This window comes from Scleropages formosus, chromosome 10, assembly GCF_900964775.1.
Source record: "Scleropages formosus chromosome 10, fSclFor1.1, whole genome shotgun sequence".
Classification (NCBI taxonomy): Eukaryota; Metazoa; Chordata; class Actinopteri; order Osteoglossiformes; family Osteoglossidae; genus Scleropages; species Scleropages formosus.
Window position 1 is genome coordinate 20,480,304 of NC_041815.1, and position 26,380 is coordinate 20,506,683.

The following is a 26,380-nucleotide window of genomic DNA, read 5'->3' on the forward strand; positions in this document are numbered from 1 at the left end:
TTCTGTTCTCTACTTCCTGTTTGTTCAACTTTCGCACACATGCTCTAATATATACGCTGCTGATAGATATCATTCTGTGAAGTTGATATTTTCACTGTTACAGACATATGAGGTGCATGCAGCTACCTCACATTTATTTACTGTATATCTAAATTTACAATTGTTTGAGTTTTTTTTAGAGAGCTACTGGAAAATATACTGTAATTATTAACAAAACTTCAGTGAACACTTTGTAATGTTCCACGTATCTGGCATTTCCAGAAGTTGTTAAAGTTGTCTGTATGTGTTTCGATGGCTGTTGAAATGTCCATTGTCAACCATACATTTTCTTTTTTCAATGTGAAAATTTGTTTTATAAGAACATGTACTTGTGCGGTGTCTGTGTCTTCCATATGTCATTTGATCAAGATTGCTATAGACTTACTGGTCCCATATATATATAAATGCCCTCTGAATTGTTATTCTTTGCATTCTCTAAAAGTTTTGCTTAAGATGTTGTGTACTGTAGGTACTGAGGGAAATCACAGCGTGATAAGAGTGGAAAATTTATGAAGATGTAGTTTAGAATTTAGAATTGTGTGTGTTGCTCACTCACTTTCATTAATCCTGTCAGATCTAAACTTTTTGTATCACAGTAATTTGCTGAAACCCTGAAGGATAATGGATAATGAAAGTGAGTGAGAGACTTCCTCTGATGTTCTTAACAGTACCAACACCACAGTGAGATGAAATCACTTGACACACAAAGTGAATTAAACGAAGGAAAATATTAAGGAAAAAATACTAAAAAGTGGGTGGGATGCACGTATCACTATGTTACATTAAAGAGCACATCAAAGTTTTTCGATTTAGCAGTGTATCATTTCATTTTCCTTTCAATTATTTCAGTCAGTTATAAAGTGCTGTAAATTACTAGTGCGAGCAGCTGCGCCATCGTGTGACTACTGTACATATAAAGGAACAACGTCCTTAAAAACTACAAAAGCCCAAGCAGGTCATAAATGAACTTCCCCCAAAATGTTTCCGGGTCATTGGTGCACCATAGAGGAACGCATACCCGTCGTCGCTCAGTTTCCCTCACAGAAGTCAAGAGTGAGGCCTGACGGTGACTACATAAGTGAGATTAACTTGCTTGTTATCCTACTGGAGAATTACAAGAAGTTTAAAGTTTTTAGGCTGAAAATGATGCACGACACACGGAGGAGTCGGAGGAGTAAAACTCACGTTAGTTAGGCTAGCCAAGTTACTAGCGCGTTACGTTACTCTCTGGAACGCATTTCACAAATGGCCCTTTTCTACAACACTGGGACAAAAACTGTCATACATAACTAGCGGTCTCAAAGATAATAAGAATTACCTTTTCTTTCCAAACACTAAAACATTTGATATATCGAGAGCGTCAACTCATCAGAACATGTCAGATTTTATACGAATAAGACAGGCCTCCTCTACGATCCCATTACAACTGCGATTCTTAACTCCACCGGTTGTTGTATTTACTTCACTTGTCTGTTTTGTCGAAAGGAAAACAAAACCACATTCCATTGGGTGGGGGAATCACACAAAAACTCAGAAAATCATGTAATGGTGGGTAATGAAAGTTTAAAATTTGAAGCGTATTCTAAACGATTATATTCTTTAATTTATGGCATTCATCAGAGCAAAATATCAGTCTTAAAACTTGAGCATTTTTGATCCTCGGTAATGGTTTTGCTAAAAGCAATCAATAATGTCACTTGTAGTTTGCTAATCAAATATTAGTTATTACAGCGACTACTGTTTGTTTTAATAGCACAAGATACCAATAATGTTTCATTGTGCACAATTTATGTCACAGATGAGGGACTTCAGCCAGAAGCCATCACTGTGTTTGTGATAACTATTTAAGGCACAGCAGATCACATGGAGTGTAACAACATATATTTAGCATGAAGATTGTAGGCAACTACTAGTTGAGGCCGTGTTTACATACTCTTCAGTGTGGTAAACTGCATCTGTTCTTCCAGTAAAATGTGCGAATATATTAAAAATTATACTTGTAAGTTGTTTGTGATAAAACAGTGACATTGGAAACAAAATAAAATATTTTCTTGTAATTGTTCTTTTACATTACAATAGCTGCCGTCTTGTTTCATCATAGATACTTGGAGGCAACAATGTTACAGGAAGAATACAGCAAAAAAGTAGTCAAACATCACTAAATTTGTCTTTGAGAAATAAATCCTGTTGGTCTCTCATCACTCAAAAGCAGTAAGAAAGTGGTGATATGTGATTTATTAAAATGAAGGCACAGTGAAGGACTGACTCAGATTTTGCCAGTTCTTCATAAAGAAAAATGTCTCTTTCTCCTAATGTAATGCATAAATTGTACTTTTCCTGAATTGTACGTCACTTTGGATAAAAGCGTCTGCTAAGTGAATAAATGTAAATGTAAAAAGAAATGAAGAGTGCTTAAAACATGGCTACAGACACACTGGATACAAGCTGCGTAAGTAATCCTGTATCTTCGCTCATCTTCAAACAAAAATATTGTAATGTCAAAATACATAAGATTATCAAGTCATCAAGAGTGCGGTGACTATAAAATATTGCACTGAATTTTGGCAATAATCACGCAATGCTGTTGTATGGCGCAAAGGAAAACAGAACCTTCTGGCCTTTTGTGTTTGATTTTAAAAACAAACAATCACTATGAAGAATCTAGTCAAGTGCTCTTTTTTTTTACTCCGGTGTACGTCAAAGATGTCTGAAGTGAACTACCAATGTGCGGTCAGAACATTAGTGCTCTGTTAAAGATAACTGATAAGCTAATTTTCTTTCCACTCTGCAACTTTCTTGCACAACAACAGAACTGGGAATGATGAGAGCTTGTTGATGAAAATTAAATTCCATAAAAAAGGCACCATTGTCACACAAATAAATACAAATGAAAATGTCAGGGTTTAATGGATTTAGTAGATTTATAGACCAATGGTGTGGTAAAAATGTGTTATTTCTGACTGGTTTGATGGAAAGTATTTACTACAGTTTAAGAAAAAACTTCAGATAAGTTAAGATAAAGCCATAGATTAATATGAAACAGCTGAAAGAGGTAGTTTGTACCCGAACATGTATTTCTCTATTACTTTACATTGCTCATCTTTGCACTAACAACTTTTAAATGTCCTTTCTATTTTATACTGCACATTCTTTGAAATTAGCATTTATGTTGTTTTAGTAATGCATTTTAAAGTATGTTGTTTTACAGCTCTTATTTATCAGGCCTGCATCACATATAAACACCCACCCATCCAACCAATGCATCGCAATAGTCCAGCACCTAATCTGGAGGGCCTTGTATTAGAGGTAGTGTTCCTTATGAATGAGAGGATTCTGGTGAGGTGGTTTAGCTGTCTAGTTAGGATGCCCACATGGTTCCTCCTGACAGGCCCTGGGCTGAGTCAGAGCAGAGAGTCAGGGCATGTTAGAGGGATTATGTCTCTCTTGTGGCCTCAGATTGATGGGAGATCCCAGAGGAGGAATTAGAGGTTGTTGCTGTGGAATGGATAGAAAGGAACTGTGGTCTGTCTTGATCAACCTGTTGCCAACGCGACTTTCAGCAGGAAAATTGGCTGTGGAAGTAGATGCATTAACGGGCATAATATAACATATTAAAAAGGCCATATTTCAACCTCCTGTGGTCACAAATGATAAAAGTCTGTATATGAAGTAAATAAGTTGTACATTAAAAACATCACTACGACATGTCAAAGTCTGGGATTGACAACATTGTGACTTTGTCGTAATACCGCAGAAAGTATAGCCAAACAAGGGCCTGGTCAAATTACTACTATTTAACTGACAGGTTGTTCATGATTATTTACAGTGGAGAACAGTTACATTAGTCCTTCTGAGAGTAGAGGGTATCAATCACAAGATAATGTTAGATGTGCATTTGGGCCTTGTAAGTGCATCCATAGATTCAGAATTATGTATATTAAGCTTCATAGCGGTATAGCGGTGTGGTGGGTTAGGCTGGTGCATCACAGTACCTGAACTGTGCATTTGGGCATAAGTTTGAAACCAAATCAGGGTGTGCAGAGTTTAAATGTTCCCTCCATATCCACATTCCAAAGACATGTTCAGAAGGATGCAATGGTAAACTATTGCCACCAGCCTCCATTAGCATGAGGTGTCACAATAAAATGAATTTAACTTGACAACACTTAAAGGCCTCACAGAATTACACCAGAATGTAAAGTATGTTACAAGGAAAACCCATCAGCTGAAAGACAGATAATTTTTATTAAAATATTTTTTAAACTCTAAATTAAACTTTTATAATACAGTATACATGTTTTCCTTTCATAACTTTACACCTTTACAAAATGTAAATAAAGAAATGTATATAAGTAACTTCACATTACATATCATAGTTCAGTGCTTTGACACATCGACTTGAAATACATACTTTGAACGTCTTTGCTTTGATGTAGATGCTGGTGGTTAAATTATGTTCCTTAGCCCCTTTACTACAGTTATGGGTATTATGAGTATAATTATATTGCAAGGTTTATATTACACTCATGTCACAAACTGTAATTGTCCATACAGGCAGTAGTGCTTTTAAAGAAGCTAATTATCTAATGAACACTAAACATAATTGTTTTATCACATAAATACTTGAAAAGAACTATTATCTATCAATATACTTTATAACAAATGATTTTTCATTGTGTACAAACAACTCTGGCAAGTTTCATGTGTAACAAAATTAGAATATTAGTGCTTCAGTTTCACAGACCCAAAAATTGTGAGAGTAACAGCTCTCTTTTTTCCATCCAGCTGCATTAGAAATGACACATTCTTTAGAGTAATAATATAGATTTCCTGGCTGTCCTTTTTGCCAGAATCTGAAAGAGAAAGACTGCATGAGACAGTGAGGCTGTTTGTGTGGTCTTTGTAATGGACACAGTCACTGTTCCTTCATGGTGTTTGTTAGTCGAGGTATTAAACCAGCACCACAGCTTGAAGTCTGACCCTGAATCGACTCTGCATGAGAGATTCAGATCTTACCAACAGCAGAATCCTATGAACTACTTAACTAATGATTGGGACATACTAATCACTTGTTGGCTCTATGGTGGCACAGAGGGAGCACTTCTGTCTCATAGTGCCAGGCTGGTGGAGTAGCATAGGTTAGAATCCATGCCCAGCCTATGTAGCGTTTACATGTTCTCCTTGTGTTTTGCATGGGCTTCCTCCCACAGTGCAACAATGTATTTCAGGAGAACCGGAGACTTGAAATTGCCTGTAGTGTGTGTGCACATGAATGGGTGTGTCTAGCTACCCTAGGATAGATTGGCATTCTGTCCCGGGTGTACCCTTGCAGGCGTTTCACCCAAATTTTCCAGGATAGGTTCTGGACCACTGCAACCCTGGCTTGGACAAGTGGTTAACAAAACTGAGTGAGTGAGTGAGTAACCACTTAGTTTGTCTTATGCTGGAAAGTGAATGCTGTTGCATGTCTTCATTTTATTTTATTTCTACTACAATACACAGAATGTGCTGTAAAACGTGCCTTACCTGTTCTCACCTAGAGGGGTGTTATCCACCCAGGTCCAAGCACTCATCCTTGCTTCCCTGTACAGTCCAATCCAGTAATCTCTGGTTATATGTTTGTTGATAAAATTCTAGATGTGGGACACAAAATAATTTACACAAATTATACTATCCTTAAAGGTCATACCGGACCTCACCTATTCCAATAAATGTCCTGCACAAAATAACTTGATAAATCCCACAGAAGATGGCATAACGAAATCGAAAAGACACTAGACCAGCTACACAAAGAGGCCAATCCAATCATTCACTCAAACTGAAATTACCTTTTCGTCCTCATCGTCTATAATCACAAGATGAGCTCTATGAGTTGTACAGTAATCTTTACTTTGAGTCCATGTACCATATTCAAGCTTAGAAATATAGTAACACTTGGAATTAAAGTTCTTCCAGCCATGGGGACAGAGGTTACAGTCAAGGTTTTCAGATGTAGAGGACCTGGTACTTTTTTTGATAGAACCATCTGAAAGACAAAAGAAATCAACATATAAAATCTGAAGCACCTTTCAACAAATACAAAAGATCATTCACAGCACTGTCAGTACTTCCTGCATATACTCACCTTTACAAATGGAGGGACAGTACTGGTCCAGAACATGTAACTTTTTGGAAAATATATTATATTTATTTTGTAGCTGCTCCTTGCCTTTCACCAGAATGCTATAGTTTTCCTGTAACTGGCTCTTGTCATTAGTCAAAATATTGAAATTGTTTTGTAACTCCTTTTTCTCTTCATCAAGCTTGTCGTAGCTTTTCTGCAGCTCCTCCTGGTTCTTGATCAGGATTCTAAATCTCTCCTGTAGCTCAACATTCTCCGTAAACAGATTGTTGAAGTCTTCCTGTTGCTGTCTTTTGTCTTTATTCAGACTTCTGAAAACTTCTTGTAGCTGGCCTGTCTCATTAACCAGAAAGCTGTAGTTTGCTTTGAACTTGGCCAGATCTTCCTCCATTGCATAAAAATCCTCACTGATGCTATTTACTGCATATATTACAAAACAGATTCAACTCCCATATATTACTGAAAATTTTAAATGAAGAAGAATAAGATCAAGAGAAAACTAAAGATTTCAATAAATTTTTAAATATTTATTTTCAGTGTTTTACTCTCAGTTGACACACAGAATAGAGGTGTACTGTATTCACAGTAAACACAGACAGAAAAGGTATACTGTATGGCGGGCAAATACACAGGCATCAGTGGTGTACTGTACTCACGGGAAGCACCCAGAACTATGATGACAGTCAGTAAGACGGCGCAAAGCAGTGCCAAACTCATAAGAGCCGCTCGGTGGTGAAGGGCACTTGTTCCAGTCTTCTCTGTGGATACGGCATCTGACAAAAAAAAAAAACTGAAACATCACCTACGACAACACACACTGCATGGTTTCACATGTAATGTAGAATGCAGTATTTACACCACTGGAATATTTTAATTAAGGAGGAGACTCAAAATTATTCTCCAGTAAATTACAGCATTGTCATTTAACAGCCACTTGTACGTAGATATGGACATTTATCAGTGGAATCTCTTTAAATTTTTTCCTGGTCTTCAGAGTAGATGGTTTCATCACATTAATTTGGTTGGTGGGTTAGGTTTGGTTTGTTGGTTTTGTTGGTGGGTTTGGTTTGGTTTGTTGGTTTGTTGGTGGGTTTGGTTTGTTGGTTTGGTGTGTGGGTTGGAGAAGGTAGTTAAGTTTCTTGCTCTTGAGTCATGGAGATGTGTGTTGGCTACGCTGGATGTTGTTCTCCGTGGCTTTATTTTGTTGGCTGGACAGGGTCTTTGCGTACAGCCGTTGAAAAATACACACGTGTTGCAACATCTTTTCCTGTGTATCTTGAATGACAATTGTCAATCTACGCTGACTGCTGTACCTGACTTTTTCATCCATATGAGGATCTGGCTATACTTGTGGCAGTTCAGAATAAGAGCTCTTAGGTACCCAGATGTAGTTCGCCTTCATATGATGGAATTGATAACTTGTGCTACACAGTTACAACTAACAGATACGTGACCAAGCAAATAAATCACTTTACATTTGCATTCTTTCATTTAGCAAACACTTTTTCCCAAAGCAATATATATCTCAGAGAACAATACAAAGAGTGCATTACATCAATAGAAGGAGAGATTTGGATCAAGACATGTGATTCTAGAGTACAGTTAATTTGTCATAATCCACCACATGAACCAGTATACATTACAGAAGTAGCTGCATAAAGGTTTACCCATTAATCGACAATTTCTTCTAAAAAATTATCTAACAAACATTTAGATGTTTAGCATGCCTTTAAGAGATCAGGAGAAGTTTATTATAAAAATTTATTTACTCTAATTGTGCAAACTTAAAATGTTGATAATTATTGTTCAAAGTCAAAGTAAATTTCATTCTGCATACACAAAACTCTTACTTTTCTTCTCACTGCTGGTTTTCTGGGTACTGAGTGGCTCACATATTTTTACTTCAGAGTAGATGACGTCACACTGGGTTTCTATTAAAAAAAACATTGAGCATTACTTAAAGGGCCACCACTCTTGCTTTAGAAAATGTATTAAAAAACAGAAAATATATTACAAAATAGAAGGTGTAAAAATAAGAGTGGGCGATAATGATAAAACCTTAATTTCCTACCACTTATTTTGTTTCGCTCTGTATATTTATATACTATATTGTGCCTTTTTCAAAAGCCCAAAAAGTTTATACTTTGCACAGGTCTACTACTGAAAAGAAGTACAAATACTCACCAGGATCTGTATAATATGAGTTCTTAAACTTCACAGCAGAGTAGACCACTTTGTCTGACATGGTAACTGGTACTTCAGTAAAGTCACTCACTGAGAATCTATTTAATCTTAAGAGACACAAAACAGAAACTAAATGGACTACTGAACGCAAAACGAGAAGTGTAGTTAAAGAAAAAAAAGCTTCTTTCCATTCAGTGGGGAAAGCACACGTAAAAGTCCAGATATATATGAAATAAAAAACTGGTGCCACGGCCCTAGGGGTGAAACCCCCAATGTCCACCAGAAGCACCACTCGAGATCCATGCAACTAATCCAGCACATTTGTTTTCAGTTCATCTCATTACCAGTCCCCCAGCTTATGAAAAGGGGGTAAAGATGCATCACTAGTTTGCAGATTCTTGATAAATTTAGAAAATTTGACTTTCTGTAGCAATCAATATATCACAAATTCCACAGACATTCAGCAAACCTGTGCATATCAAGTATGATTCTTGATAGAATGAGCAACAAAATGCCTCCGTTTCCATTAATGGAATGATGACATTTGTCATTTAACAACAGACCTGGGATTTCAACGAGAAACCAATGTTATCCTTGAAGTGCAGCAGACAGCAGAGTGGTCAACATAATATAAATAGATGAATGTTGGAGAGTAAAGATCCAAGTGGGAGTGTTGCTGTTGTACCTTTGATGGTGAGATGGCCTGTCTTGCTGCAGTGAAATATCTGAATGTATTGAAATGTGTACAAGTGACCGACAGGTACAAGTGTTAGCTGAACATCAAAAATAATCAAATTGTTCTTGTATCTTATATATCTTTATCTACTAATTTATCCACTAACAGTGTGACCATTTGAAGGTCATGCTGTGGCCAGTAGAACTCAGCTGTCCAGAAAGTACTCCAGAATTACTGAATTTCTTTTCGCAAAATAAAACATCTCATTGCACCAAACCTAACTGTGTTATTCTGAAGCATTGATAGTAATATGTGATATATTGAAATTAATAGAAGATGAAGGACTGACTCGGGGATCACTAGTTTGGATAATGTTTATGTATTTAGCACACAGCTATAAAACTACAACACGTTGATTACAAGGCAACATAATCCCTGAGTCTGATTTGTCTACAGACAAAAGTCAGTTTTGCTCAAATAGTCAAGATTATATAGTACTAAACTAGATAAATTTTAAGACATGGGTTAGTGACCCATTCACTTCTCAGGTAAATACGCCATTCACTGTAAAACAAAATACACTGTAACACTGCAAAATTAAGGAGTGGGAACAAGTGAAGTCTTTTTCCCAGGATATTAATAACATTTGCCAGTTCAGGAAAGCTGTCAGACTACAGCAGCAAACCCCAACTTTCAACATTTAAATACTCTTTAAATGACTGCAACAGAAAAGGATGTGATGGACTGCAACCAAAAAATTTACTTGGTATCCTGACCCATTTTGTAAGGTGAAAATTGAGAAGAAATGGGTCAGTAGGCATGTGGTGACCTTCACTGAACACCTGAGAAGTGGAGGAACATCTCCTGGTCCAGCAGGTAATGGGTCCTGTTGTCATACTGATGGCAGTGTCAGGACTTGAAGGAAGTAGTAGAAGTTCATGGCCCCATTCCAAATTGCCTCCTCATGTCATCCAATCTTTTAAATAGCTGTCTGAACTGGTACCTCTTGAAGAGGGTTAAACAGACAGTTTCCCGGAACCACCACGGACAGGTATGAGACGTTGCATTTAATTATATACCTCTGATTGCTATGGTGGCACAGCTGCCTCACAGCACCTAGGCTGTTTAGTAGTACATTTGAATCTGGCTCAGTGTGTGTAGAGTTTGCATGTTCCCCCCGTGTCTGTGTGAGTTTCCTCCTGGTTCTCAGGTTAACTCCCACAGTTCAAAGATATGCAGTATGGGGTATGCAGTGTGTAGTGTACGAATGGCTGTGTGAGTGAGTGCATGTGTGAGTGGCTTCCCCTGCAATGGACTGGTTCCCATTTAGGGTTTCCCCCCAGCCTTGCGTCCAGCGATTGCAGGATAGGCTCCGGACTGTCGCATCCCTGACCAGGGCAGACTGTTAACGAAAGTCAGCGAGTGACAGCATGCATTGGCTCTGTTTATTATACATTTATATAATATTAGTATTATTCATTAATGTGAGGTTCCATGCATAAATAAACCTCAAAACATTTATTTTTTCAAGAAAATGTTTCATTGTGGGTTGAGATACAGTTTAAATGAGTTAGTAGATCAAGTGATGCTATGGCAATGAGGTCTCATTTGCACAGCCCCGATTTCACAGCCACCCTCAGCTTTCATCACCCAAGTTTTCACCCAAGTTTCAAGTTTATTGTCATAGATACAAGTACCATGTACATGTATCATGAAATTCTTCCTGAATGCTTCTCCGCAGACTATGGACAAAGACAGAGACAGCAGAAATACTGCACAAACAAAACAGTGACAATGACAGTGAGTAGTACATTAGTAGTACATTAGTACATAGTAGTAGAGTATCATTCTGAGTTCTGAAAGTACATGGGAAATAGTGGAAGGCTGCACTCTTTAGAATGTACCATGTACATGTTGTCTGGCTATCCAAATTAAAAGTTGCATCAGAAAGGCTTTTTGAATTACCTCGTGATCAGTTACGAATGAATATTATCAGCATACAGTTACCGGATGTCAACGCATCCATCAGAAATAGACGTATTTTAAATTTTACCTTCTTCTGCGGGTTTTACATTCAGGGAAGTGGTCTGAGGCGGAATATGAAACTGCTTTAAATTGCCAGTATTTCAAGCATGGTGTCTTGTTTCTTCAGACCTCACTGTATTCTGTTCTCTACTTCCTGTTTGTTCAACTTTCGCACACATGCTCTAATATATACGCTGCTGATAGATATCATTCTGTGAAGTTGATATTTTCACTGTTACAGACATATGAGGTGCATGCAGCTACCTCACATTTATTTACTGTATATCTAAATTTACAATTGTTTAAGTTTTTTTTAGAGAGCTACTGGAAAATATACTGTAATTATTAACAAAACTTCAGTGAACACTTTGTAATGTTCCACGTATCTGGCATTTCCAGAAGTTGTTAAAGTTGTCTGTATGTGTTTCGATGGCTGTTGAAATGTCCATTGTCAACCATACATTTTCTTTTTTCAATGTGAAAATTTGTTTTATAAGAACATGTACTTGTGCGGTGTCTGTGTCTTCCATATGTCATTTGATCAAGATTGCTATAGACTTACTGGTCCCATATATATATAAATGCCCTCTGAATTGTTATTCTTTGCATTCTCTAAAAGTTTTGCTTAAGATGTTGTGTACTGTAGGTACTGAGGGAAATCACAGCGTGATAAGAGTGGAAAATTTATGAAGATGTAGTTTAGAATTTAGAATTGTGTGTGTTGCTCACTCACTTTCATTAATCCTGTCAGATCTAAACTTTTTGTATCACAGTAATTTGCTGAAACCCTGAAGGATAATGGATAATGAAAGTGAGTGAGAGACTTCCTCTGATGTTCTTAACAGTACCAACACCACAGTGAGATGAAATCACTTGACACACAAAGTGAATTAAACGAAGGAAAATATTAAGGAAAAAATACTAAAAAGTGGGTGGGATGCACGTATCACTATGTTACATTAAAGAGCACATCAAAGTTTTTCGATTTAGCAGTGTATCATTTCATTTTCCTTTCAATTATTTCAGTCAGTTATAAAGTGCTGTAAATTACTAGTGCGAGCAGCTGCGCCGTCGTGTGACTACTGTACATATAAAGGAACAACGTCCTTAAAAACTACAAAAGCCCAAGCAGGTCATAAATGAACTTCCCCCAAAATGTTTCCGGGTCATTGGTGCACCATAGAGGAACGCATACCCGTCGTCGCTCAGTTTCCCTCACACAAGTCAAGAGTGAGGCCTGACGGTGACTACATAAGTGAGATTAACTTGCTTGTTATCCTACTGGAGAATTACAAGAAGTTTAAAGTTTTTAGGCTGAAAATGATGCACGACACACGGAGGAGTCGGAGGAGTAAAACTCACGTTAGTTAGGCTAGCCAAGTTACTAGCGCGTTACGTTACTCTCTGGAACGCATTTCACAAATGGCCTTTTCTACAACACTGGGACAAAAACTGTCATACATAACTAGCGGTCTCAAAGATAATAAGAATTACCTTTTCTTTCCAAACACTAAAACATTTGATATATCGAGAGCGTCAACTCATCAGAACATGTCAGATTTTATACGAATAAGACAGGCCTCCTCTACGATCCCATTACAACTGCGATTCTTAACTCCACCGGTTGTTGTATTTACTTCACTTGTCTGTTTTGTCGAAAGGAAAACAAAACCACATTCCATTGGGTGGGGGAATCACACAAAAACTCAGAAAATCATGTAATGGTGGGTAATGAAAGTTTAAAATTTGAAGCGTATTCTAAACGATTATATTCTTTAATTTATGGCATTCATCAGAGCAAAATATCAGTCTTAAAACTTGAGCATTTTTGATCCTCGGTAATGGTTTTGCTAAAAGCAATCAATAATGTCACTTGTAGTTTGCTAATCAAATATTAGTTATTACAGCGACTACTGTTTGTTTTAATAGCACAAGATACCAATAATGTTTCATTGTGCACAATTTATGTCACAGATGAGGGACTTCAGCCAGAAGCCATCACTGTGTTTGTGATAACTATTTAAGGCACAGCAGATCACATGGAGTGTAACAACATATATTTAGCATGAAGATTGTAGGCAACTACTAGTTGAGGCCGTGTTTACATACTCTTCAGTGTGGTAAACTGCATCTGTTCTTCCAGTAAAATGTGCGAATATATTAAAAATTATACTTGTAAGTTGTTTGTGATAAAACAGTGACATTGGAAACAAAATAAAATATTTTCTTGTAATTGTTCTTTTACATTACAAAAGCTGCCGTCTTGTTTCATCATAGATACTTGGAGGCAACAATGTTACAGGAAGAATACAGCAAAAAAGTAGTCAAACATCACTAAATTTGTCTTTGAGAAATAAATCCTGTTGGTCTCTCATCACTCAAAAGCAGTACGAAAGTGGTGATATGTGATTTATTAAAATGAAGGCACAGTGAAGGACTCAGATTTTGCCAGTTCTTCATAAAGAAAAATGTCTCTTTCTCCTAATGTAATGCATAAATTGTACTTTTCCTGAATTGTACGTCACTTTGGATAAAAGCGTCTGCTAAGTGAATAAATGTAAATGTAAAAAGAAATGAACTGAAGAGTGCTTAAAACATGGCTACAGACACACTGGATACAAGCTGCGTAAGTAATCCTGTATCTTCGCTCATCTTCAAACAAAAATATTGTAATGTCAAAATACATAAGATTATCAAGTCATCAAGAGTGCGGTGACTATAAAATATTGCACTGAATTTTGGCAATAATCACGCAATGCTGTTGTATGGCGCAAAGGAAAACAGAACCTTCTGGCCTGTTTTGTTTGATTTTTAAAAACAAACAATCACTATGAAGAATCTAGTCAAGTGCTCTTTTTTTTTTTACTCCGGTGTACGTCAAAGATGTCTGAAGTGAACTACCGATGTGCGGTCAGAACATTAGTGCTCTGTTAAAGATAACTGATAAGCTAATTTTCTTTCCACTCTGCAACTTTCTTGCACAACAACAGAACTGGGAATGATGAGAGCTTGTTGATGAAAATTAAATTCCATAAAAAAGGCACCATTGTCACACAAATAAATACAAATGAAAATGTCAGGGTTTAATGGATTTAGTAGATTTATAGACCAATGGTGTGGTAAAAATGTGTTATTTCTGACTGGTTTGATGGAAAGTATTTACTACAGTTTAAGAAAAAACTTCAGATAAGTTAAGGTAAAGCGATAGGTTAATATGAAACAGCTGAAAGAGGTAGTTTGTACCCGAACATGTATTTCTCTATTACTTTACATTGCTCATCTTTGCACTAACAACTTTTAAATGTCCTTTCTATTTTATACTGCACATTCTTTGAAATTAGCATTTATGTTATTTTAGTAATGCATTTTAAAATATGTTGTTTTACAGCTCTTATTTATCAGGCCTGCATCACATATAAACACCCACCCATCCAACCAATGCATCGCAATGGCCCAGCACCTAATCTGGAGGGCCTTGTATTAGAGGCAGTGTTCCTTATGAATGAGAGGATTCTGGTGAGGTGGTTTAGCTGTCTAGTTAGGATGCCCACATGGTTCCTCCTGACAGGCCCTGGGCTGAGTCAGAGCAGAGAGTCAGGGCATGTTAGAGGGATTATGTCTCTCTTGTGGCCTCAGATTGATGGGAGATCCCAGAGGAGGAATTAGAGGTTGTTGCTGTGGAATGGATAGAAAGGAACTGTGGTCTGTCTTGATCAACCTGTTGCCAACGCGACCTTCAGCAGGAAAATTGGCTGTAGAAATAGATGCATTAACGGACGTAATATAACGTTAAAAAGGCCATATCTCAACCTCCTGTGGTCACAAATGATAAAAGTCTGTATATGAAGTAAATAAGTTGTACATTAAAAACATCACTACGACATGTCAACGTCTGGGATTGACAGCATTGTGACTTTGTCGTAATACCGCAGAAAGTATAGCCAAACAAGGGCCTGGTCAAATTACTACTATTTAACTGACAGGTTGTTCATGATTATTTACAGTGGAGAACAGTTACATTAGTCCTTCTGAGAGTAGAGGGTATCAATCACAAGATAATGTTAGATGTGCATTTGGGCCTTGTAAGTGCATCCATAGATTCAGAATTATGTATATTAAGCGTCATAGCGGTATAGCGGTGTGGTGGGTTAGGCTGGTGCATCACAGTACCTGAACTGTGCATTTGGGCATAGGTTTGAAACCAAATCAGGGTGTGCAGAGTTTAAATGTTCCCTCTATATCCACATTCCAAAGACATGTTCAGAAGGATGCAATGGTCAACTATTGCCACCAGCCTCCATTAGCATGAGGTGTCACAATAAAATGAATTTAACTTGACAACACTTAAAGGCCTCACAGAATTACACCAGAATGTAAAGTATGTTATAAGGAAAACCCATCAGCTGAAAGACAGATAATTTTTATTAAAATATTTTTAAACTCTAAATTAAACTTTTATAATACAGTATACGTTTTCTTTTCATAACTTTATACCTTTACAAAATGTAAATAAAGAAATGTATATTAGTAACTTCACATTACATATCATAGTTCAGTGCTTTGACATATCGACTTGAAGTACATACTTTGAACGTCTTTGCTTTGATGTAGATGCTGGTGGTTAAATTATGTTCCTTAGCCCCTTTACTACAGTTATGGGTATTATGAGCATAATTATATTGCAAGGTTTATATTACACTCATGTCACAAACTGTAATTGTCCATACAGGCAGCAGTGCTTTTAAAGAAGCTAATTATCTAATGAACACTAAACATAATTGTTTTATCACATAAAAACTTGAAAAGAACTATTATCTATCAATATACTTTATAACAAATGATTTTTCATTGTGTACAAACAACTCTGGCAAGTTTCATGTGTAACAAAATTAGAATATTAGTGCTTCAGTTTCACAGACCCAAAAATTGTGAGAGTAACAGCTCTCTTTTTTCCATCCAGCTGCATTAGAAATGACACATTCTTTAGAGTAATAATATAGATTTCCTGGCTGTCCTTTTTGCCAGAATCTGAAAGAGAAAGACTGCATGAGACAGTGAGGCTGTTTGTGTGGTCTTTGTAATGGACACAGTCACTGTTCCTTCATGGTGTTTGTTAGTCGAGGTATTAAACCAGCACCACAGCTTGAAGTCTGACCCTGAATCGACTCTGCATGAGAGATTCAGATCTTACCAACAGCAGAATCCTATGAACTACTTAACTAATGATTGGGACATACTAATCACTTGTTGGCTCTATGGTGGCACAGAGGGAGCACTTCTGTCCCATAGTGCCAGACTGGTGGAGTAGCATAGGTTAGAATCCATGCCCAGCCTATGTAGCGTTTACATGTTCTCCTTGTGTTTTGCATGGGCTTCCTCCCACAGTGCAACAATGTATTTCAGGAGAACTGGAGACTTGAAATTGCCTGTAGTGTGTGTGCACATGAATGGGTGTGTCTAGCTACCCTAGGATAGATTGGCATTCTGTCCAGGGTGTACCCTTCCAGGCGTTTCACCCAAATTTTCCACGATAGGTTCTGGACCACTGCAACCCTGGCTTGGACAAGTGGTTAACAAAACTGAGTGAGTGAGTGAGTAACCACTTAGTTTGTCTTATGCTGGAAAGTGAATGCTGTTGCATGTCTTCATTTTATTTTATTTGTACTACAATACACAGAATGTGCTGTAAAACGTGCCTTACCTGTTCTCACCTAGAGGGGTGTTATCCACCCAGGTCCAAGCCCTCATCCATGCTTCCCTGTACAGTCCAATCCAGTAATCACTGGCTATATGTTTGTTGATAAAATTCTAGATGCAGGACACAGAATAATTTACAGAACTTATACAGTCCATCCTGACTCATGCCAGATCTGACCTAATGCTTTACAACACAGAAAAACAAATAGATTACCTACACAAAATAAGATGATAAATCCCACAAAAGATGGTATAAAGAAATTGAAGAGAAACTAGACCAGCTACACCAAGAGGCCAGTCAGTCATTCAAACTGAACTTACCTTTTCCTCCTCACTGTTTATAATCACAAGGTGAGCTCTATGTTTGGAACAGTACTGTTTACTGTCATCCCAGTGCAATTTTCCATGCTTAGAGATATAGTAACACTTGGAGTTTAACCTCTGCCAGCCCCAGGGACAGGGACCGCAGAGATCAGCTGGCAAATACAAATGTAAGAATTTGAAACAAGGGTTCCAAGAATCAAATAAAAACAGCATAAGAGTCATTGTTCCTGCCAGATAACTGCCACACTCACTGTTACAGCTGGTGGGACAATATCATCTCATAAACTGTCATTTACTTGACAATAAATTTTGATTGTAGCTCACATTTATTTTTAATTTTGTTGTATTTGTCCTGTAGCTGGTCTGCCTCCATTTGTAGGGTATTGTAGCTTTTTTCCAGTTTGTCTTTGCTTTCAGCCATGGAGCTGGAGTTCTCCTGTAGACTCTTGTAGTCTTCTTGAAGTGAGCTTTTCTCTTCAGCCAAAAGGCTATAGTTTGATCTGAGCTGCTCCAAATTTTCCTCCATTACATGGAAATTCCCATTTACTTTATTTACTGCATATAAATACAAAATATATTGAAACACACATTAGCTGAAATTTATGATTGAAATATTAACAATACAAAAGTACCAGATGAGCTTAAAACTACAGTTGGCCCTCAAATTAGAAGGACAACTGGCACCAAAGGTGTGTTCATAACTCAATTTGTTCATAAATCCAACCACTAAGTCACAATGCTAAAAGCTTAATACAGACATAATTTATTGATGAGGTAAAGGTTCTGTAAAAAACTCAGATCAAGCTATAATGACTTAAATATTGTTTTGTAACACTTAAGTACTTCTTTTTAGCAATTGTTCATCCTGTGGAGGGTTACTGTGTTACAGAGCCTATCCTGCCAACACACGACATGTGGCAGGCAACGCCATGGACAGGATGCCAGTCAGTTACATGAGTTTTGGTTTAATATCTTTAACTTGAAACGAAATTTTCCACATTCTTCAGCATCTGGCCCCTTTCAGTTTGGTTTATGATCCATGTAATCAATAGAAGCATAACAACTGTCACTGGGCTGAGGGCGGGAGACCGAGGAGTTGGTCTGGACCCAGTCGCGGGTTTGATTATCGTGGGACAGACGAGGAGCAAACTGGAATCGTAGTCAGGGACAGGTGTGAGTCGATCGAGGTGCAGACGTTGTTATTGGGACGAGACAAGAATCTACGTTGATCAGGGAGGCGGCAAACAAGGAACAGAGGACAAAAGCCGAGGAGGTAAGTGGGGTTCTTTGCTGTCGCAGGAGAAGCGGTTAGGGTTAGAATATTAGTAATTCAAGAGTTTGTAACATGATGACCCTGTCAAGGCGCCAGGCTGGGGACAGGAGGTAAGGTAATGGACCCAAGTACGGGTCAGCTTTATTTCGGGGGGGAACGTTGGGACAGATGAAAACAGTGGTCAGGAACAGGCGAAGGCCGTTCGAGGCGCAGACGTCGGTACACAGGCGAAATAAGTCTTAGTGGCCGGGCAAACACGTGAGGGTCAGAAGCCAGGAGATCAGAACACGAAACAGGGACTAAGGCGCAGAGAAACCGCTGATACTGCAACTCCACGAAGGAAGGTGTTTGCAAGAATCCGCACCTTTGTGCGGTTACGGAGCTCCCTTTATACCTGACCGGGTAAACAAGCCGCAGGTGCGGTCGATCGGCTTGATTCCGGAGGCGTGACAGACCCAGTGTACAAACTTTCCTAAAACGGAGTTTTAAAACCATGATTTGAGGTTTTCAGAAAACATGCATGTTTTTTTTCCATTTAGAGGAACAAAAACTCATGTTTTTAGAGGACTGAAAATGGTGCGCTAGTCATTTACTCACTCTATCATCTTAAACTTTAAAATTTGAAAGAGTGCTGCACTGACTGTAGACACACATCAAGAGTCCATTATGCGTACAGAAAACAGACAGACAGTAAGTGTACACTTGTACCTTGTGTTACGAGCATCTGACTTTTGAATTTTCAAAGATGCCAGCATTTCCAAGGTTACCAAATTTTCTTTACGGGTTTCTTTTCTAAAGTTTCTTTGTTGCAGACAGAAATGGCCTACAGTTTTGCATTCTGCCATTAAGATCAGCGAACCACACCCTGACAGAGTAGAAATGAGGAGCTGGCAGCTTGTAGAAACTTTTTTTTGTTACTTCTGGAAATTCTCCAGTTAAGAAACAGAAGTACATTTCTATTATTACGCCTTTTTGACTGTAAACAAAGAAACCAGATGGTAGCAAACTTTGTACACTGTAGCCAATTCTCCTGTGTTTCATTCTCCTGAGGCTCCTGATGTGTAGGAACAACACAAAACCATCTTGTATGTATAAGAGGGACACGACAAAGGAAACTGAAGGTTCTGGAAATTAGGATGATTTTTTTTTTTTTTTTTTTTTAATTTTCAGTCATTTTAAAGAAGATGTTATTGTTGTGTTGTGGTAATAAAAGATATTAAAATAAACTGGTATCAGATCTGATGTTTCCAACGGAGTGGGACACTGACAACCTGCGTTGTATGAGAATAACTAAAGAAAAGTCTTATTGCAGCTTTTCAGTTCATTGCAGCTGTGAATAAATCAAAGGACTGAACTATATTATGTAGCTTTTTGATTTATTATGAAATAGTGGCATCCAGTCCAGGGTGTACCCCTGTCAGGCTCGCTCCCAGTGATTCCAGAATGGGCTCCAGATCACCATGACCCCAATCAGGATAGGTGGTTATTGAAAATGGATGGATGGATGATTGAGAAGTAGTGGGTGGATATACAAACAATGCCAAGTTACAAACTGACTTCCAGCCCTAAATGAGTTTGTAAATTGAAGTACAAATGTACTCTACACACAGTGAACACACGGATCATGAGGGTGCACTGTACTCACGGGAAACACTGAAGACTATGATGACAATGAGTAAGACAGCACACAGCAGTGCCAGACACATGACAGCCACCCTGTAGCAAAGGACACTTGCAGCGTTCTCCTCTGTGGACAATGTCTCAGACTTTTATAGTTGAACATTTTGAGCTATGATGTGAATTTATTTACAAACTCTATTAATAATCTTTTAATTAATCTTAATATCCTTTTTTGGCAGTCCAATCAGGTATTAGACACTTTAAAAAAAATGAAATTCTTTAATTTCTTTTAGATGGTACATATTCATAACCTTTGGTGCATATTTATAGCTGATATTCAACAGCACTACTTCCTGCAAAGTACTTTAAAAATGTTAACATTTATTCCTCAAAGGGAAATGATGTTTCATTATACAATCACATGTGTCTTGCCTGTTTGCTCACAACTGGATGCTGGCTGGGTAGGCAGAGAGTCACAGATTCTCACTTCTGAATAAATGACAGCATTCTGGGTTTCTGTGACAGCAGGTATAGCAATAAGAAGAACAATAAGACCCATTATTTAAAAAAAATGCTATTGCTACTATGTTTGGCACATTTAAGCTACTGGTGGTCTCCCTAAGGTTTTATCAGGCTGTTTTCCATTTAAAAAAGTATAACTACAGGAAATGCTCGATCTTAATAAATGTTAACAGCTGATAGCGTAGTGGTTAAAGCTGCTGCCTTGGCTCTAAAGGTGGGCTCAAAACTCTCTATGGCTGTAGTACCTTTGAGGAAGGTACTTACTCTTCATCACTGTAGTAAAATTATTCATCTGTTAAAATTGGTAAATTGTAAGCTGGTTTATAGAAAAGCATCAGGTAAAAGAACAAATGTAAAATACATTGGTGAAACTGGGGTATCTGACAAGTCATGTGAAAATACATGGCTAGGTGTGATCTGCAGTCAAAAGCAACGGTCAATGTAATGAAGCCGTCACAAATAAAAACTAAATCACTGCTGATAACACATATATTTTCACCATAATCATGCGTCCATTATCAGAATTCCAATACCTGGTTATAATAGTCCAAATAAGCCCAGGTTGCAAAGTGGAATCATACCTTGGAAAGGACACTCGGCCATCACACAGCACCCACACTAGCAGTTCAGAGTCATCAACTCACCTAAAGAACATGTCTTTGTACTCGGAAGGAAACCCACACAAACACAAGGAAAACGTGTACTCCAAGCCAGATTCAAGCTATCAAAAACTAATACAGTGCTGCTTGAAAAAATGTGAACCCCTTGTGTCCCTTAGTTTTCCAACAGAATTATTTAATGAGAAGCAGGCTTTCTCATCTGACTTAGTGGGTGTGTAATGATCAATTCCATATGATGGTTTAGAGGAAATCATCCTTCCAGTCAGGTTTGTAAATCATACTCATTTATTCATTTTCATTACCATATGTAGTCATATTATCTGAATTATTTGATATTTTTAATGAATGACATTTAATCATTATTTATTATACTTCTGTAGTAAATCTGCTAGATAACTTGAGAAGGTTTTCCTATAAAAATCATAAAACAGATCGTCTCATTGTCAACAATCACCAAATGCCACGATGTGACCTACATAAGAAGTGAGACAGGGTACACCATGAACAAAATGTAAGTCCATCACAAGGCAATCACACACATGCTCACACACACTGATAAATTCCCTTGAAACATGACCGTCAGCTTTGAGAGGAAACGAGAGTATGCAGGGGAATTTTAAAAAAATTAATTAATAAAAATAAATAAAACTAAATTCCCCTGTAAAAAAACTGGTAAATACATTAAAATTCATGGGCACATATGAGTACTAAAAATGATATTAATACCAAAATTGAAGGGTAGCTGATAGTGGACTGTCTGCATAGCAGTACAGCCAATTCCTTCATTTCCTCTAAGAGTTTTCTCTTTACCTGCTTCTATTAAATTGCACAGTATACACATGATCTAAACATCTTTCTGGACAGATTAGCTGCTAAAGCGGTACAAATACTCACCATCAACCTTATGATGCAAGTTCCTGAACTTCACAGCAGAGTAGACTACTTTGTCTGACATCTTCGCTGGCAATTAAGTGGAATCACTTACTGAAAACAATATCAAGATGAGAGACATAAAAAGCACAGAAACGATTCACTTAGTGAACATGAAAGGAGAAGTACAAGAACCACATTTCCATTGCATAGGCAACACAATCAAATGCATAAACAGAACTCTGAAGTTTTTGGTCTCGAATGTGCGAAATCAGAAACGGTAAGAGTATCATTTAATTTGTTTTACAGGTCAGGTACTTAAACTAGTATTGTCCTTTTAATTTGGTTTAATGGCAGCAAGTTGTGTACCAGTTAGAGCTACTGCTTGTGCACCCAAAAGGCCAAGGTTCAAATCCCACATTTTACAGTCGTACCCTTGAACAAAGGACATAACCAGCAGTACACACGACTAAATAATTAAAAGTAACTTAACATTATAAGCTGCATTGGAGAGAAGTGTCAGCTAAATGTCAATGAAACTATACATATTTTTTAAAAAAAGACTGTAGGTAGAAGTGGGGACCTGTTGTTTTACCACTGACAGATTAAAACTCTCTGTTACTCCAATAAAACATGACGGTATTAAAGTCACAAAGATGTTTTGTATAAATGAGTTGGCTTGGTCTTAATTTATATTACAGGCGTTAGTCTGTAACAGCATGGACACTTGGAGATAACAATGTTACAGAATGAGCAGAAAGTAGTCCACTATCACTACATTTGCTTTTCAGAAATAAAAACTCTCATCTCTCCAAACCAGTCATCCAATAAGAAAGTAGTGAAATTTGGTTTATTATTGGTGGGTCTGGGGTTCGAGTCTTGCTTGGGGTGCCCTGCGATGGACTGGCGTGTGTCCTCTCCCCATCCAGCCTTGTGCCCTGGCCCGGGTGGCTGGGTTAGGCTCCAGCTTGCTGCAGCCCTACTTGGGACAAGCGGTTTCAGCCTGTGTGTGTGTATGTGTGTGTGTGTATACTCTGTTAGACATATAAAAACTGTTGCAGCTGAAGACAGGAAGCAGCGCTGTTGTCTGCTGACTACAGAGGCTCTACTCATCAAAATCAGATTATTTTATTCTAGCTGTAGATGCAGTTTATATGTAGTGCAGTTGAAACTATCTGACTGTAGGTAGGATGTGCGTGGATTAGAGGAATGGGGTGAAAGTCATGTGTTTTAGTTTCCAGGTAACAGTCAAAAGAAGAAGATGCAAACTAGTTATTTCTTCATGTTAGCGTTGGTCTTATTTCCACTTTGCGACTTATTCCCCAGTAACACAGTAAGACAAGATGAGAACCACATTAGTTTCTCCGAACAAAGCAAATATTTGCCATATGAATGAACACAAATTAAAAGATCATGCTTTAATTGAACGAAAAAATTGTATTAAACATTACAGCTTAACAAAAAGTTCACATAAGCCATCAGAAAGACATGGAACAGTTTTGAAGGAAAGTTCGTACTTAACTGTTTCTGCCCGTAGACCCTTCGCTCGCCCAGTTCTAACTTTTGAATGTTAACTTAAAGTATGAAAGTGGTCACAGTTCAGGCTGCTCCCCGTGTTTTTAGTCATACTGCATATTGCAAATACGACAACTTACAGCACTTGCAGAGGTAAAATTGCATTTTAATACAATAACAATGACAAGTACAAATAACATAATGTACCAGCTGCTGCTGTGAGGTAACTCAACTCAAGCCGATTCCAGCGGCAGTGTGTGTCCACAGCCCTTCCTGTTTGCGTAGAACAAAACCTCACACAAGTGGGTTACACGTATGAATGCATTTGATTTTTCCTCACAACATTACGATTCTGCTGCGATATACAAGTCCGACGACTAACCTGACGACAGAGGAGGCGTAACACACACAGTCAGTCAGTCAGTGTCTCATAACGAGCACAAAACCACAGTGACACCTGTTCGTACCCTGGGACTCAACAATCTACAGCTATAAAAGTACCGAAGAACATACCCGAGGTCGCGGATTCTTGATCAGCGCTCTACTGCCTTTCTTGTGACAGCCTAGAGGCGACCCTTGTTGACTCACTGCTTTCCCAAGTCCTGTCCCGTTTGTGTTCGAGTCCCGGGTCCTGTCCTATCCGAGTCATTCTGTTCGCCTCCTGTTCCTGCGTTCCAGTCCTGCATTTCGTGACGCCTCTACGATCTCGTCATATCTTTTAGTTTCATCTATAACTCGCACAAATAACACGCCCGTTTTTTATGTCACAGCTGCACTGTACTTTCCAGTTCTCACTGCGCACTTATACATGCACTCTGCACGTGGGGGTCATTAAATCATTATGCTTCCCAGCAACGTCCAAATGCGACATGAAGAATTAAATCTGTATATCACCGCAATGCAATGCATGTCATCTTTCAGTTGTTTCAGACATTTTACACAGTAACTGAAAATATTACATTAAATATAGTACATTAAATACATTATAAGTTATTATTCTCAGTGGTTACATTAATTTCCTTAACTTTTGCATGAGCAGTACTATATTAGAATGCTTGAACTATCATTATGTCACATTAATCACCCATTTAGACAGCAGTGTCATCTAAAGTACATTGGACATACCTGTTTTGTGTATTTTTTGTCATATGACCACTTTAAAAAGCAGGATTATCCATCAGACTGATGATTTTCCACTATGCCTCATTAGGTTTGGTAGGAAATTATACAGGGTGGTGATTTGTTTACTGATCGAGTGGTACTGAGCTTGCTTTACATCTAACTACAATTTAGAACAGTGCTTCAGTTTCACAGACCCAGAACGATTTCATTCTGCAGTAGCCATCATCCCATACACCTTTTTGTGTATAGGCACAGTTTGTACTGTAATATCTTGAATATGGTTTTCCATTTTTCCAGAATCTGAAGGAGAAAAGGATGAATGAGACAGTGAGACTCAACATGTCATTGCATGTTGAAACAGATACTCTGTTAAGGTGTGTTAATCCATTAGCACAATAAACAATGTGAGTTTGCTCCATAAATCTGCTCTAGACAGGAGATATGGCAACAAAGCCATAAACATCCAAAGACATCCAAAACATCCAAATAATCAACAATAAGGGGATTTTTTGCATGCTAACCACTTTGTTATAGTAATGATAATAGTCTGTTTTGTAAACTTAATGTTATTTCATATTTAAAATTTTTATCAAAGTACACAATGTGCAGGAAAGATGCCTTACCTATGATCCTTTAGAGGGGTGCCATCTACCCAGGTCCATTCTCCCTCTGCATCAGTCAGTCCAATCCAGTATTTTTCAGCTGCATGATTGTTGATAAAAACCTAGGTATATGATGCAAAATAATTTGTACAATTTATACAGGTCATGCTTACTTAGTGCACCTAAGGTAACATTTGACAACACAGTAAAACTTTGCACAGTCACAAAGTAAAATCAATAAATGAGCTACACAAAATAAGATTAAAAACCGAGAACTGTACGGTATCAGTGAAAAGTCTGAGCACATTTACTGGAAAAAAGTTCTTGCTCACAAGGCCCACGGTTAACACTTCTGATCAGAAAATGAGGTGTACCATCTTCCCAGCTCTTGTGCAGCAGTTCCCAGAGATGTAGAACACTTGTGGGTTGTTTTGCATTCACTCTTCGGTCCAGTTCATCCCATAAAAGTATTGCCCACAGGAGCAAAACTAGACCAGCTGTGCCGAAAGACAAGCGGCTCACTCAAAAATAACTTACCAATTCCTCCTCACTGTCTATAATCACAAGGTGACCCCCATAATTAGCGCAGTATTGTCGACTTTCTTCCCAGGTCTTCTTGTCCAGAGTAGAGAAATAGTAACACTTGGAATTAAATGTTTCCCATCTGTCAGGACATGATGTACATGAGCATTTTGTCAATTCAGATGACGTAGCAGATGCTCTTCTATAATCTATGAGGTATAAATAAAGATATTTTACTTTCTTTCAATAAGTAAAGATAAAACATCATTGCCACCAACTTCTTGCAGAAAATGACTGCTCACCTTTACAAAAAGAAGGACAGTACTTATCCAAGAATGGTACTTTAAGTAACATTACGTTATATTTTCTTCGTAACGCCTCCCTGTCTTCAGTTAGACTGCCATAGTTTTCCTTTAACCTGTTGTTCTCTTCTGTCAAAATTCTTGAGTTTGTTTGTAACTGGATGTACTCTTTATCCAAAATGTTGTAGTTTTCCTCCAGAAGCTTCTTGTCTTCAACAATGAAACTGCAATCCTCCTGTACCTGCTCTTTGACAATAATTAAAATGCTGTAGTTTTCTTGTAGCTTGTTTTTCTCATTAACCAGAAGGCTGTAGTTTGCTCTAAGATGCTCCAGATTTCCTTCCAT

General features: G+C 37.9%; 2 protein-coding genes across 4 annotated transcripts; both read right to left on the minus strand.

The window, feature by feature from the left end:
• Positions 1 to 4,428: 4,428 nt before the first annotated feature.
• LOC114911583 (C-type lectin domain family 4 member M-like) lies at positions 4,429 to 11,165 on the minus strand. 3 transcript variants are annotated; one of them, XM_029255294.1, is made up of 8 exons: positions 11,074 to 11,165; positions 8,345 to 8,451; positions 8,011 to 8,091; positions 6,817 to 6,933; positions 6,164 to 6,493; positions 5,868 to 6,064; positions 5,566 to 5,672; positions 4,429 to 4,892 (listed from the first exon to the last, which is right to left on the minus strand). In XM_029255294.1, exons 2-8 carry the CDS (start codon positions 8,403 to 8,405, stop codon positions 4,754 to 4,756), a joined length of 1,032 nt encoding a protein of 343 aa, XP_029111127.1. In that variant the 5' UTR covers positions 8,406 to 8,451; positions 11,074 to 11,165; the 3' UTR covers positions 4,429 to 4,753. The 3 variants fall into 3 exon arrangements, with proteins under 3 accessions (XP_029111127.1, XP_029111126.1, XP_029111128.1); XM_029255293.1 differs by having other exon boundaries at positions 6,164 to 6,580; XM_029255295.1 differs by having other exon boundaries at positions 4,429 to 5,672; positions 6,164 to 6,580.
• A 4,444-nt stretch (positions 11,166 to 15,609) lies between these two features.
• On the minus strand, positions 15,610 to 26,380 carry LOC114911706 (secretory phospholipase A2 receptor-like). The gene is made up of 6 exons (XM_029255885.1): positions 26,035 to 26,380; positions 25,748 to 25,941; positions 25,232 to 25,332; positions 17,064 to 17,325; positions 16,747 to 16,853; positions 15,610 to 16,073 (listed from the first exon to the last, which is right to left on the minus strand). The coding sequence occupies exons 1-6, from the start codon at positions 26,378 to 26,380 to the stop codon at positions 15,935 to 15,937; spliced, it is 1,149 nt and encodes a 382-aa protein (XP_029111718.1). The 3' UTR covers positions 15,610 to 15,934.